Source organism: Callorhinus ursinus, unplaced genomic scaffold (assembly GCF_003265705.2).
Source record: "Callorhinus ursinus isolate GAN/ISIS: 27379988/994484 unplaced genomic scaffold, GSC_fseal_2.0 scaffold52, whole genome shotgun sequence".
Classification (NCBI taxonomy): domain Eukaryota; kingdom Metazoa; phylum Chordata; class Mammalia; order Carnivora; family Otariidae; genus Callorhinus; species Callorhinus ursinus.
Genome location: NW_027397114.1, coordinates 8,197,832 through 8,213,583, shown reverse-complemented (window position 1 = coordinate 8,213,583; position 15,752 = coordinate 8,197,832). Strand labels below are relative to the sequence as shown.

The window sequence follows — 15,752 nt, the reverse complement described above, 5'->3', positions numbered from 1 at the left end:
CATAAGAAAAATTTACTGTACTGTTTTAGGAATTGAGGTACCTAAGTTGGGGATATCTATATTTATTTGGGAGTGGTTAGTAATCTGTATTGAAGAGGATGGGAGATTTATTCTATAAAAAAATAGTCTAGCTGGACCACCTCAAGGTAACAAGAAAGGCATCCAACCTTTCCCTCTATGGACAGATGTACAAAATGTGATATGCACATACAGTGGAATATTTTTTTAAGGATTTTATTTTAAAGATTTGTATATTTATTTTAGAGCATGAGGGGGGCAGAGGGAGAGGGAGAGAGAATCTCAAGCAGACTCCCCACTGAACATGGAACCTGAGGTGGGGCTTGATCCCACAACCCGAGATCACCACCTGAGCTGAAACCAGAGTTGGCTGCTTAACTGACTGTGCCACCCAGGCGCCCCAAGATTTTTATTTATTTATTTATTTATTTATTTAAATATTTTATTTATTTATTTGACAGAGACAGTGAGAGAGGGAACACAAGCAGGGGGAGTGGGAGAGGGAGAAGCAGGCTTCCCACTGAGCAGGGAGCCCAATATGGGACTCAATCCCAGGACCCTGGGATCATGACCTGAGCCGAAGGCAGACACTTAACAACTGAGCCACCCAGGTGGCCCAAGATTTTTATTTATTTAGAGATGCCCCAAGATTTTTCCTTTCTTTTCTTTTCTTTTTTCTTTCCTCCCCTCCCCCCTCCCCTCCCCTCCCCTCCCCTCCCCTCTCCTCTCCTTTCCTTTCCTTTCTTCTTTTTTATTCATTTAAGGAGGGGCAGAGGCAGAGGGAGAGAATCCCAAGCCGACTTGCTCTGAGCATGGAGCCAGATGGAGGGCTCAATCCTATGACCCAAGATCAAGACCTGAGCCAAAACCAAGAGTTGGCTGCTTAACTGAGCCCCCCAGGCGCCCCTACAGCAGAGTATTATGTAGCATTAGGAAGGAAATTCTGAGATGTGTTACATCGATGAACCTTAAAGACATTATGCTAAGTGAAATAAGCCAGTTATAAAAGGACAAATAGTGGGGCGCCTGGATGACTCAGTCTGTTGAGTGTCTGACTCTTGATTTCGGCTCAGTTCATGATCTTGGGGTCGTGAGATCGAGCCCTGCAGGATCCTCAATGTGGAGTCAGCATAAGAGTCTCTGTCTCCCTCTCCTTCTGCTCTTCCCTCTGCTCTCTCTCTAAAATAAAGAAATCTTTAAAAAAGCACAAAAGGACGAATACCATATGATTCCTCTCATGTGAAGTACCTAGAGTAGCCAAATTTATAGACAAAAAAGTAGAGTGGTAGTTGGCCGAAGCTAGCGGAAAGGGGAAGGAGGAGTACTGTTTAATAAGTATGGAGTTTCAGTTTGGAAAGATGAAAAAGTTCTGGAGATGGATGGTGGTAGTGGTTGCACAACAGTGTGAATGTACTTAATGCTACTGAATTGTACACTTAAGAATGATTAAAACGGCAAATTTTATGTATATTTTACCCAAATAACAAAAAAGTTTATTTTTTATTTTTTTTAAGATTTTATTTATTTATTTGACAGAGAGAGACACAGCGAGAGAGGGAACACAAGCAGGGGGAGTGGGAGAGGGAGAAGCAGCCTTCCTGCTGAGCAGGGAGCCTGATGGGGGGCTTGATCCCAGGACCCTGGGATCATGACCTGAGCTGAAGGCAGATACTTACTGAGCCACCCAGGTGCTCCAACAAAAAAGTTTAAAAAAAAAACAAACACAGATATTTACAAAATGCACATTACTTTTTGTCTGATGTAATTATTTTTTTAAAGTTTTTTATTTTTATTTTTATTTTTTTAGAGAGAGAGAACATGTGAGTGGGTGGGGAGTGGAGAGAATCTTAAGTAGGCTCCACACTCAGTGGGGAGCCCAACGTGGGGCTCAATCTCATGACCCTGAGATCATGACCTGAGTCACCTAGGCACCCTTGTCTGATGTAATTATTAGCTGAGTTTATTCCAAGTTCCAAAAATGTGACTGATAGGCTCTAATCACTAAGCAACAAAATTTTGTTCTTTTAAGCTAATTCAGAAGGTTTTTATACACTTAAAGTAATTATGGAAGAAAAAAATCTGGCCTTCATTCTTCTCCAAATTAATGCTTCCTGACCTCCGTTTTGTAACATCCTAGGTATCTCCAGTTATCTCAAGGAATTTATAAAATCCTTAAGGCAAAATTAACTTTAATTTACTTAAACCGTTGAAGCATGTGGTATATTACAGTTGTTGCCACTTGCAGAAGAGTTGAGCTTATTATTCAGGTCAAAATGACCTTTAAAGGGTGCTGATGAGTAGAGGGCTTTAAACAGATGTGACCCATTCACTTATTATGAGGATGCTCTGACCTGTTTTTACAGGTGGCTTATAGTGTAGAGAGTTATCACACTTTAAGCAAATCAGTTATTTCAAATAATAATGCTTCAAAATAAATATTTAACTTCTGTAGGACTGAGAAGAATTCTAGGCAGTGTTTCCCGACAGTGATGAGTTTTATAACTTCCTAAATTAGAATTACATATATAGAGATTTAATAGTTACTCATTTTTTAGGTATTACTGTATTATTTAATCTTTTTTCCTTCATAACTGTCATATTCTTTATAAAGTTAACACTCCCCTAGTCTTTTGATAACCAGAAGTGTGAACATTGTTTTTTTTACTTTTAACAAATTGTATCAGTTAGAAATATTTTATTATCCCTTGATATAAGTAATTGAACTTGTGTGGTACTTATACATACATTCTCAAGTAAAAGATTTCTTTCTCCCCCAATGTTTTATATGGGCAGTGTTATGTTGTAAGTTGCTCCTGCTTTTTGTGTTTGTTCAAAAGAACTTCTCCCTGGGGCGCCTGGGTGGCTCAGTTGTTAAGCATCTGCCTTCCGCTCAGGTCATGATCCCAGGATCCTGGGATCGAGCCCTGCATTGGGTTCCCCGCTCTGCGGGAAGTCTGTTTCTCCCTTTCCCACTCCCCTTGCTTGTGTTCCCTCTTTCGCTGTGTCTCTCTCTGTCAAGTAAATAAATAAGATCTTAAAAAAAAAAAAGAACCTCTCCCTTTTCATGCATGTATTAACATAGGCATTTATAGGTAAAAATCAAGAGAAACTACTTATCATATAATAAAGTTTGTCTCCTTCTCTTTTAGGATATTTTCTTTTCTGGATGTTGTTACTTTGTGTCGCTGTGCTCAGGTCTCCAGGGTAAGAATTGTTGATGATTATAGGGGTACCCCTTCCTAATGCTGATGATATCAGCCTCTGTATATAGTAGACAAACCGTTACCCTCAGATGTTAGTTGTATGTTATGTGTCAGAGGTTGGTATTTAATGCATGGCATTCCCAAACCCATGTAATTCTGCAGTAGGATTCTACACTATATACTGTCTCTAACTTTAATTTTTTGGAAATCTTAACTATTTATATAATGCAAACAGGAAACATTTTCCTCTTTTTTTAACAGGAAACATTTTCAAGGAGAAAGCATTAAACACGCAAATCAAAAAGTCAGGCTCTACTCAGAATTGTAATAAAATAGTTTTATTATGTTTTTCTAGTTCATTTTATATGCACACACACACACCCATGGAAGGCTCGAGGCTCTGATTCTCATGTTTTTTCCCCATATTGCTTTCCTCAAAATTTAGTACCTAGAATATAATTTATTTAAAAATTATAGGGCAAACCAGATTCCATTCTTAAAATCAGTTTTTAATTTCACTTATCTATTTTTGTCAATTGATATTGTTGTGACAAAACTGAAATATCATAATCTTATTGGCTGCCACTAATACAAAGAATAGATTCTGTGTTGTGGGAAAATTGCTTTCTTTTTTGTAATACAGATCTATAATGATTAACACGTTAAATGGGCACATGCAATCATCACTTTTTTTAATAACTGGACAATGGCTTTTTGCTTGTTCATTTAATAAACATTTATTGAGAAACTACTATGTATGAGATACTGTACTAAGTGCTGGATATGGAACAGGGTTATACCATATTGTGTTTATCTTTGTAGGTGTGCACAGGTTTTCAAATAACCAACACTACTCCCCTCAAAAAAACCCATAAAACTTGCCATAGAAAATTCACCGTGTCTTGCTAACTTTAAATATAATTTCTGCATCCCAAAAGCCATACTAAATTGGTGTATCAGCTACTTTGGAAACAGTCAGTAATATTTTAATGATTTTTCTTGATGACTTTTTTATCCCTTGTATTTGTGCTATGGAAATGGCTGGTACAAATGAATAGGGTTTCCTTAATATCTTCATATGGAGCTGAGGTCATCATTGAGAAAAAAAATACCCAGACTCATGCCTAAACCTTTTTGTTAAGTTGCAGTCTCATCTCATGGGTGTTGATTTTAGTGAATTTTAATTGTTTTCATTTGCAGGTTCCTCTTCCCTATTAATGTTTTAACTTAAAAGAAAGGAAAGCACACCACCAGTTTTTGTTAAATCTGGAGAATTGGTACATCGGTACTTATGCGATGATTGTTCTCTGTACTTGAACTACTTAATGCATTAGTTTTTTTTTCTTAAAAAAAGGACTCTAGAAAGGAACCTGTGATTCCAAATTTTAGTCTCAGTTTGTTATGTTTTCTTCTTATTAGTGAAAGGAAGGAAATGAGAAATATCAAATCAAACCAGAAGTATATTTACCTAAGAATCTAGTACACATATGATATTTTAAAAGTTTTACCTTTTGTCTCCCATGGCTAGCCATTTAAGATGACATGAGACCACAAAAAGAAAAGCAACGTTGAACTCCTGAGTAAACCTTAAAGATTTCCAAAGTAATAACTTTATTTACCCTCATACCCCTGACATATTTCTTGCTGATTGTGTGACACTTACCCTGGGGCTTGTAATCTCCTTTTTAGAATCTCAGTATTGACTCCATTTTGATGTGTTATAGTAAGAGATAATATTCTAAGTTTATAACTCAACAATTTTTAAAACTTTTGTTTATACTTTAATAGGGGAAACTTTTAAAGGTTTCTTATTAAAATATGATACACAACAAATTAAGTCTTATTGGAGTCATTTTTTCTAATCCTAAAAAGTCGAAATTCTTGCCTCTCTTTAGCTTAACTGAAGAAATGTATGAGAAGTGTTAAACGTTCACTGTTTTAAAATTTCCACTGACTCAAGTTAGAGGGAAAGATGACCAGTTGAAAAACATGCCTCAGTGAGTAAATTGCTAATGAGGAAAACAGTAAGATTCTGTCATGTATATGGAGAAATGAGTGTCCTTTCTAAGTCCCACGTTACTATATCAGTTTCAAGTCTGACCAAGTGATTAATTATGGATAGCAAGTATGTATATTGAACATAGCTATATTCAGAGTACTTTACTCTTTCTTTGGTTTCACCTCATCTTGCTCCTAGTGGAGGGATGGAGTAAGAGACTTGTTTTTCATCAGCAGAAGTATCTCATTTGGAGATTAGAAACTAAATCTTCTGGTTAGAAAAGAGATTCTGGCTAATATACTTATCACAATCTGTCCTCTCCCAACCCCCCTAGCTGCTAGTTTCTATATCTACTCATTTATGAGATAATCTAATTGGATAAAATATCAATCAGAAACAAGGCAGACCTTTTGGGAGTTAGTGGTGGTGGGCTGAGAAATTTTTTGGTCAATTTCAATCATTGGTTTGAATTGTGAACTTGAATATTGCTGGTTTTCCCCCTTGAGCTTCTGCTCATTTTGTCTCTTTTTCTTCAAAACAGGCCTGGAATGTTCTGGCTCTGGATGGCAGTAACTGGCAGCGAATTGACCTGTTTGATTTCCAGAGGGATATTGAGGTATAATTATGTGGTGTGTGGCCCCGTTTCTCATGTTAGAATGTAATTACAGCATGGAACAGATTAGCCCCAACCATATATATCTCCTTTCCCTGGAGAGAGAAACTATTAATTTCAGTGCATCTGAACTTCATGGGAACCTGCAATGTTCCCAACAAGCTTGTTCAGATTTTGAGAATAAGCAGAGCTATTTTACTGAGGAATACTGAATTATTTAGTATTAATAGGACTAAAAATTTTTGTTTTTATTTTTGTGGTGGAAATGAACGTGTGTTTGCTTTTTTAAGGAAGTCTTTTTATATTTGCTTATTGAAGAATGAATAGAGTTAACAACTTGGAGGATGATATTTGTATAAATTCTAATTGAGGTGAGCATTTGGTCTTTGGGGAGCCTAGAGACAGTTTTTGTGGAGAATGAAAAAAGAAGGAAGCCAAAGTCATTTAATGAATTATTTTTGCTGGGGAGAAATTTTTTTTTCCCTTCAAACTTCTTCCTCATAGTTCATCTCTTAGTATATAGCCTGTTATCTCTAAAATAGAGAAGGATAATGGCTTAAGCTTAGATTATTTTAACATGAACCTGAATTCTGTGGTCCTTGGTTTTCTTGTCAGTAGAGTGGAAATAATAGCTTCCTCATCATATTATAAGGATAAAATGAGATTTAGATTTAAAAAAATTTTTAAGTTCTAGGGGAACTTGTCTTGAGGATCCATATAAGAAGTTTTTCAAAAGCCTCACATGAACTTTCCAGTAGAAATGGAACTTACCATTTCTACAGAAAGTACTTTTAAAATAATACCCACTGACATTATGCTGGACTCTTAGGTTTTTCACAGTTGTCTAATCTTCATGGATATAAATGTTTAAAGCAACATGACCCACAAAATCATTCAGCAAGCTTCTGTTAAGTGTTTGTTGAGTCTCCACTGTATTTAGAGTGCTATAGTAAACACTTTGGAAAGGATTCAGAAATAATAAAGGTAGCTAATGTCCTTCAATAGCTGCAGTTTAACCCAGAGGTCAGTCTGCGTTAATATAGTGCAATAAGAAGTACAGAGCACCATTTCCTCAACTGCAGAGTGTCTCACAAACTGAACAAAATGAACAATACAGGGTGTAAACCTGTTTCAGGTAGATGAGTTGATCAGGAAAGATTTCTCAAAGTAAGTTGAAATTTCTTTATTGAATTAAGTTTTGAAAACAAGTAGAAGCCTCTTCTTTGTTTATAAGTTATTTTAAAACAAGGATCTGTTCTCTTCAAAAACAATGTGGTACCTTATTGCTCTGTTTTGTTTTGTTTCGATCTTTTTTTACAGGGCCGAGTAGTGGAGAATATTTCAAAAAGATGTGGGGGCTTTTTACGAAAGTTAAGTCTTCGTGGGTGTCTTGGAGTAGGAGACAATGCATTAAGGTAAGAACGTAACTATTGATTAATTGATCTTCTTGGCTGAAGTAAAGAACAGCACCATCTCACCCAGAAAAAGCTAAAATAATTTTTATATTCTTAAGTTCTTCAGAACCCAAACACACATACATTGCTTATAACACTGGGATATATGGTTTGGGGGTGTATGGTCTTGAGAATAAAACAAGAATAAGTACTCCACACCAAAAGCCAGATTCCTCATATCATAAATGACTCTTTTGGAGTCTTGAGTAAATTTTTTAATTTGTTGACTCAAAGTTAGGGTAATTGTAACCTTGGTTGACACAAAGATCAATGTTTAAGAGTTCATGGTTGGGGTGCCTGGGTGGCTCAGTAGGTTGAGCGTCTGCCTTCAGCTCAGGTCATGATCCCAGGGTCCTGGGATCGAGTCCTGCATCGGGCTCCCTGCTCAGTGGGGAGCCTGCTTCTCCCTCTCCCTCTACCTTCTGCTCCCCCTCCTTGTGCTCGCTCACTCTCTGTCAAATAAATAAATAAAATCTTTAAAAAAAAATTCGTGGTTGAAAATGAATTTATTTGTAAATGTGAGCTTGTTTTGTACAAACATCCAATATTACCAATAATAATATCTTTTATTTTTTTTTGTAATGCCTAGAATTGTGCCCATTTGTTTTCAGACCTTTAACTTTGTTTCTTTCCTGTAAAGGACCTTTGCACAAAATTGTAGGAACATTGAAGTACTGAATCTAAACGGATGTACAAAGACAACAGATGCGTAAGTATTTTGTTTTAGAAGGGTAAGTCATAGCCCCTTGTGTCCTGCCTATACTAGCTTTAAATGTGGGTTATTAAATATATTTAGCAAATTTCATTGTAGTGTTACAGAGAAAAGATATTTATTTTTTTTTTAAGATTTTATTTATATATTTGACAGAGAGAGACACAGCAAGCAGGGGGAGTGGGAGAGGGAGAAGCAGGCTTCCCGCTGAGCAGGGAGCCCGATGCAGGGCTCGATCCCAGGACCCTGGGATCATGAGCTGAGCCGAAGGCAGACGCTCAACGACTGAGCCACCCACGCGCCCCAAGAAAGATATTTTAAAAGGCGAAAACAACATTAAAATAGAAATGGCATAAGAAACTTATTTTGGAATCTGGCCCAAATTCTATCTTGATATTTAAAGTGAAACTTAAGGGACACCTGGGTGGCTCAGTCAGTTAAGTTAACTGGCTGCCCTTCCGCTCAGGTCATGATCTCAGGGTCCTGGGATTGAGTCCCTCATCGGGCTTCCTGCTCAGCAGGGAGCCTGCTTCTCCTTGTCTGCCATTCCCCCTGCTTGTGCTCTCTCTCTCTCTCTGTCAAATAAATAAATAAAATCTTTAAAAAAAAATAAAGTGAACCTTACAAATTATAGACCATGGGTATGCAGTAGGGATATTAATAATATAAATTACTAGGACTACTTATATTTCAAGAAGATACTAGTAGCTTTCATTCAAAAGACATGGTAAATAGGGGCTCCTGGGTGGCTCAGTCATTTGGGCATCAACTTTGCCTCTGGTCTGATCTCAGGGTCCTGGGATCCAGGCGCCCCCCACCCCGCCCCCAAGTCGTTGGGCTCTGTGCTCAGTGGGGAGTCTGCTTGTCCCTCTGCCCCTCCTCCCCGACCATGCTCTCTCTCTCTCTCTCTAATAAATAAATAAAATATTTTTAAAAACCCACAGTAAACAGATAATTCTATAAAATCTTAAAGACATACTGAGCAACTTGTAATAATATTGAGAGCATTATTAAATGACCCTTTAAATGTACTGTGTCTGTCAGTTACAGTATAAATGAAATAAAGCAGTCCTTCATCCTTGAGAGCTTATTATCACAGACCTAATAGACGTGGAAGGTAGACATAAAAAACATTCAGCACGCCCCCAAAAAATTAGTTCCAGGGTATCTATTGGTAATAATTAATAATATGTATCAAATAACATTTACAATCACATAGGGAAATTGTTGCCTATTGTGAGGTGAAGTGAAGCCGATGAGGAAGTGTGTTTATACAGGGTGGGGCCAGGATTATTCAGTGAATGTTCCTGTTCAAAAAGGCCTCATGAAGGAGGTGGGATATTTAGAATTGTTTTTTTTTTTTTTTTAATTTTATTTATTTGACAGAGACACAGCGAGAGAGGGACTACAGCAGGGGGAGTGGGAGTGGGAGAGGGAGAAGCAGGCCTCCCGCCGAGCAGGGAGCCCGATGCGGGGCTCGATCCCAGGACCCTAAGATCATGACCTGAACTGAAGGCAGATGCTTAACGACTGGGCCACCCAGGCACCCCTAGAATTGTTTTAATGAAGGAAAGTGAAATACACTCCAGACACAGGATACAGTTTATTTCATTCCTTTCTTTAAGATCACAGTATTGTTAACTTTTAATATAAGACTTGTCTGAATGTTTTTCTTGTCTGAAAAACAAGAACTACGGTTGTTAATTCTGCTATGGTAGAATTACAAGAATATTTGTAATAATAAACAAGTATTATTTCTGTGGATTGATTTGACCCTTTAACATAAGAAATAAATATAACCCCTCCCCTAACCATGACTTTATACCAGTAGCCTACATTTACTTTAGATAAGTTACCTGTTTATTTTTTTCTTTTGAATACTTAATGTTACAGAGATTAAGAATTTTACCAGTTTGGTATCTAGAAAAGTGACATACAATTTATACTTTTTTCTAGGAATCTATCCTACATACCAAAGATAAACTGACAAAAATATAGTAAAATTTATGCACAAGGCTATTCATTTTTACTGTTCGTAATAACAAATACTGCCATATTTTTAATAGCAAAAGACGGGAAACAATCCAAATGTCATTCCGTAGAGGACTGTTAAATAAAAGGAGTGAGGAAATATATAGTATTCTGGAGTGATCTCCAGGACATACGGTTAAAAAAGCAAACTGCAAAAGAGTTTGTATAAGATACTTTTTTGTAGGGATTCCAGGGTGGCTCAGTCGTTAAGCGTCTGCCTTTGGCTCAGGTCATGATCCCAGGGTCCCGGGATCGAGCCCCGCATCGGGTTCCCTGCTCGGCGGAGAGTCTGCTTCTCCTTTTCCCTCTGCCCCCCCCACTTGCACACTCTCTCTCTCTGTCTCAGATAAGTAAATAAAATCTTTTTAATTTTTTTAAAGATTTTATTTATTTGACAGAGAGAGAGATAGCGAGAGAACACAAGCAGGGGGAGTGGGAGAGGGACAAGCAGGCTTCCCGCTGAGCAGGGAGCCCGATGTGGGGCTCGATCCCAGGACCCTGGGATCATGACCTGAGCCGAAGGAAAACGTTTAACAACTGAACCCCCCAGGTGCCCCTGTAAATAAAATCTTTAAAAAAAAAAAAAAGATACTTTTGTAGGGCCCTTTTAACATAAGCATGTTAACTTTATCACTCCTATAAAAAAAAATCATCAAATCATCAAATAACCACTGGTTAGTTCAGATTTTTGCCTGTTCTAGTGACTTTAGAAACATAATATTTTAGGGGCATCTGGGTGGCTCATTTGGTTAAGCATCTACCTTTGGCTCAGGTCATGATCCCAGGGTCCTGGGATCGAGTCCCGCATTGGGCTCTCTGCTTGGCAGGGAGCCTGCTTCTACCTCTGCTTGTGCATTCTCTCTCTCTCTCTCTTTTCTCGGACAAATAAATAAATAAACTTAAAAAAAAAAAACATAGTATTTTAAGTGCAATATCAAAGAAAAAAGACACAAACTTTAAAAAAGCAAAGAGGGAGGGGCACCTTGGTGGCTCAGTTAGTTGGGCGACTGCCTTCAGCCCAGGTCGTGATCCTGGAGTCCTGGGATCAGGCCCTGCATCGGGCTCCCTGCTCGGCGGGGAGCCTGCTTCTCCCTCTGACCCTCCCTCTCTCATGCTCTTTCTCTCTCTCAAATAAATAAATAAATAAAATCTTTAAAAAAATAAATTAAAAAAATTAAAAAGCAAAGATGGAGACTTCTGCTTCTGCTGTGACAGTAACTGCCCTCCTGCCATCAACAACTATAAAACTATACAAAACATAGCAAAGAACCAGTTTGAGATGTTGGACAATATGCAGCACAGGACGGAGAAACAAATCAGGTGAACCCTATGACTACCCTGGCTTTCTGCGTGGTGGTATTTTCCAGATGATGGTATAAGGAGAAGTAACTCGAGCAGAGAACAAAGTTCTGGCTGATTTGAAGAGTAAGAGATCAGAGCTCAGGGAGACGAAAGTGGAATTTTTGTCTCAAAATGGAGGATCTACTCAAAAAGGGCTATAGAAATCTACATCAATTTGGCCGAATAGTAAAGTATAAATACACATATTGAGACCCCACAAAGCCAGACAAAGAGCATCTAATAAGGAAAGAACAATTACTGGAAAACTGTAAACTGAAAAATTGCCAGAGCTTAAATAAGGCTGGGAAAAGTTCTGACTACCTCAAATGGGGAATACCTCGGGGCATTTAATAACAGACTTCAGAAAGGTCACATCTTGGTAGTAAAGCTAGACTAGGCCTGTCCCAGTAAAGGTTAAAAGAAGAAAATTTAGAATCAAATTGATCCATAACTAATTTAGCTATCTGCTAAGTTGAAATTCAACATTCTTTTTATTTATTTTTTATTTTTTTTAAGATTTTGTTTGTTTGACAGAGACACAGCGAGAGAGGGAACACAAGCAGGGGGAGTGAGAGAGGGAGAAGTAGTCTTCCCACGGAGCAGGGGCTTGATCCCAGGACCCTGGGATCACGACCTGAGCTGAAGGCAAATGCTTAATAACTGAACCACCCAGGTGCCACCTCAACATTCTTTTTAAAGAAGGTGACAAAACCTAGACACTCAGCATACAGAATTTCCAGCATTCGGTGAAAATTACAAGACATGCGAAACATGAAATGATACCAGAATGGAAACAGACCCAGAAATGATAGAGATTAGAAAATTGACCGGGGCGCCTGGGTGGCTCAGTTGGTTGGGCGACTGCCTTCGGCTCAGGTCATGATCCTGGAGTCCTGGGATAAGTCCTGCATCGGGCTCCCTGCTCAGCGGGGAGTCTGCTTCTCCCTCTGACCCTCCTCCCTCTCGTGCTATCTCTCATTCTCTCTCTCTCAAATAAATAAAATCTTAAAAAAAAATTGACCAATAAGAAGTTGGGCGCCTGGGTGGCTCAGTTGGTTAAGCGATTGCCCTCGGCTCGGGTCATGATTCTGGAGTCCCTGGATCGAGTCCTGCATCGGGCTCCCGGCTCAGCAGGGAGTCTGCTTCTCCCTCTGACCCTCCCCACCTCATGTGCTTTTTCTCTCTCTCATTCTCTCTCTCAAATAAATAAAATCTTTTAAAAAAAAAAGTTTAAAAAAAACAAGTGAAAAGATGCTCAAGAATTTACAAGAAAACTTAAAGATAATATGGATGTGGAAGTAAAAGGATGAGAAAGGCTATACTATCATAATCACTAATCATAGGAAACTTGGCGTGGTTATTAATATGAGATGATGTAAACTTCAGGAAAAAGTGTAGGTGGAAGATAATAAATAGTAAAGATAAGTCAAGTAGACCAAACACCGGTAAAGCTCTAGAAGACTTGAGCAGCACTGTCAATGAACTTGTCCTAATACCATCCTTCAGAATAACATGGGTGAAAGAATAGATTACAAAGAAAACTAAAAAATATGTTTTGCTGTGTGATAATGAAAACACAACATTTGAAACTTGTGGACTGTACCAAAGGCAATACTTGAGAGAAAAATGTAGTTTCAAATGCTTACGTTAGAAAAGAAAGGTTTAAAATCAAGGATCTAGGGGCACCTGACTAGCTCGGTCTGTAGAGCATGTGACTCTTGACCTCCTGGTGGTGAGTTTGAGTCCCACGTTGGGCGTGGAGTTTACTTAAAAAAGAAAAAAGATTAGGTTGAATATCAATAAAATAGGAAACAGAAAAACAGTAATGAAACCAAAAGCTGGTTTTTTGGGGGAAAAATCAAAATAGACAAGCCCAGACTAAGAAAATAAAAGACATAAATTATCAAAAGCAGGAATGAAGGAGAAGACTAAATACCCAAAAGACAGAGATTAAAGGGACTATCGGGGAATATCATAAATGACTTTATTTTATTTTTATTTTTTTAAAGATTTTATTTATTTGACAGAGAGACAGTGAGAGACAGAACACAAGCAGGGGGAGAGGGAGAAGCAGGCTTCCCACCAAGCAGGGAGCCCGATGTGGGGCTCAATCCCAGGACCCTGGGATCATAACCTGAGCCGAAGGTAGATGCTTAACTGACCGAGCCACCCAGGTGCCCCCATAAATGACTTTATGCCAACAAATTAGACAGTCTAGATGAAATGGACAAATTCCTGGGAAGGCTCATATTACCAAATTAGACTTAAAAAAAAAAATCTGAATAGATCTGTAACAAGTAAGTTCAGTGAATAATTCAAAAGCATCCTGTAAAGAAAACTCCAGGCCCAGATGAGTTCACTGGTGAATCCCATCAAATATTTAAAGAAGAGATAATACCAATCTTCAAACTGATTCATAAAATGTAGTAGTATGTTATAACTCATTCTATGAGGCCAGTTTTTCTGCTACCAGAGACATCACAATAAAAGGTAATCTATTGATTGTGATCCCTCAGAAACAGAGCCACAAAAATACTTTGACAAAGTGTCAGCAAACTGAATCCAGCAATGTATGAGAGGATTTGGGATCATAACCAAGTGGGATTTATCCCAGAAATACAAGTATGGCTTAATATATGAAAATCAATTATCTCTCATAATAATTAGTAGAATAAAGTAGAAGTCAGCAGACTTTCTGTATGGGGCCAGATTAAATATTTTTAGGACTTCATTGGCCATACAGTTATCTGTCAACTCCTCAACCCTGCCAGTGTTTTCCAAAGGCAGCCATAGCCTATACATAAACAAATAGGCATAACTGTGCTCCAATAAAACTTTATTTCTGGGCAATGAGATTTGAATTTCATATGATTTTCACATGTTGCATGATACATCTTTAAAAAATTTTTTTTCAACCATTTAAAAACATCAAAACCATTCTTGGCTTGTGAGCCATATAAAAATAGGCAGCTGGTGAGATTTATTGCCTCCTGGAATAAAGGACAAAAACCACATGATCATCTCAGTGGGATTGGTGGCCTCTAAAATGGCCCCCAAGTAACCCCTGCCTCCTAGTACTCACACCCTTATGTAATCTTTTCCCTTGAACGTGGACTGGACCTAGTGACTCATTTCTAACAATAGAATACTGCAAAAGAGATTTGATGTCACTTTGGAGATTAGGTTACCAAAAGACTGTGATTCTGTCTTTCTCTGCTTTCCCTCAGGGCTCCAGCTCTGGGGGGAGCAAGCTGTCCTATTGTGAGTAGCTCTGTGGAGAGGTCCATGTCACAAGGAACTGAGGTCTGGCCAACAGCCCGCAAGGACCTGAAACCTACCAAAAACTAAATGAGTGAGCTTGGAGTTGGATCTTCTGAGGTCTGCCAACAGCCACCTAAATAAGCTTGGAAGGGAATTTGCCCCAGTTAACCTTTGAGGTGAATGCAACTGTGACCAATACCTTGATTACAGCCTTGTGACGGGTACTGAGTCAGAGGCACCCAGCTAAAGCCACCTGGGCCTGTATTGCTGTCCCACAAAAACTGTGTGATAGTAAATATTTGTTGTTTTAAGCCGCTTAGTTTTGGAGTAGTTCGTTAAGTAACAGTAGATCATCAATACATCATCCGATACAGAAAAAACACATGACAAAATCCAACACCCATTCATAATAAAAAGAAATTCTCAACAAACTAGAAATAGAAAAGAGTTCTCGCAATCTGATCAAAAGCGTCTATGGAAAACCGACTGCTAACCTCATACTTATTGATGAAAGACTGAATCCTTTACCCTGAGATGAGCAAGGTGAGGATGTTAAATGTCACCATTTCTATCAACATTCTGTTAGAGATTCTAGCCAAATTCAATAAGCAGAAGAAAAGGGGGGACATACTGCATACTGACAGGAAAGAAGTAAAACTGTCTATATTCTCCGATGACATAGTTCTAAAAGAAGTATCTGAAAATGACAAAACATTACTGAAAGAAATTAAAGACATGTATTAAGAGTATATAGAGAACTCTTAGAATCAATAATAAGACAGTCCAATTAAAAATTGGGCCAAACACTTAGATAGACATTTAACCAAGGGAAGAGATGAATGGCTAATAAGTACAAGAAAGGGTATTCATTACAGAACTGCAGAATAAAATCACAGTAGGAGTACAGTCTATACCCACTAACATGGCTATAATCAAAAAGAGTGCCAAGTATTGGCAAGGATGTAGAGAAACTGAGACCTTCATGCATTGCTGGTGGGAATGTAAAATAGTACAGCCACTTTGGAAAGCAGTTCGGTAGTTTCTTAAAAAGTCAAACATAAACATAGTGTAGGACCTAACAATGCTAACCCTAGGCATCTATCCAGAAGAAATGGAAACA

At 38.2% G+C, this 15,752-nt stretch overlaps 1 protein-coding gene across 8 annotated transcripts in view; it reads left to right on the top strand.

Annotated features, from left to right (window-relative positions):
- The window catches only part of FBXL20 (F-box and leucine rich repeat protein 20), a 106,306-nt gene that overhangs the window by 67,535 nt on the left and 23,019 nt on the right, over positions 1-15,752 (top strand). For all 8 annotated transcript variants that reach the window (XR_012375565.1, XR_012375564.1, XM_025859171.2 and 5 more), the window contains exons 3-6: positions 3,168-3,222; positions 5,762-5,836; positions 7,154-7,248; positions 7,928-7,996. Coding sequence is in view for 6 of the 8 variants with exons in the window: in XM_025859171.2 (XP_025714956.1) it covers positions 3,168-3,222; positions 5,762-5,836; positions 7,154-7,248; positions 7,928-7,996 (294 nt within the window). In the remaining 2 variants the exon portion in view is untranslated. The remainder of the gene's footprint in view (positions 1-3,167; positions 3,223-5,761; positions 5,837-7,153; positions 7,249-7,927; positions 7,997-15,752) is intronic.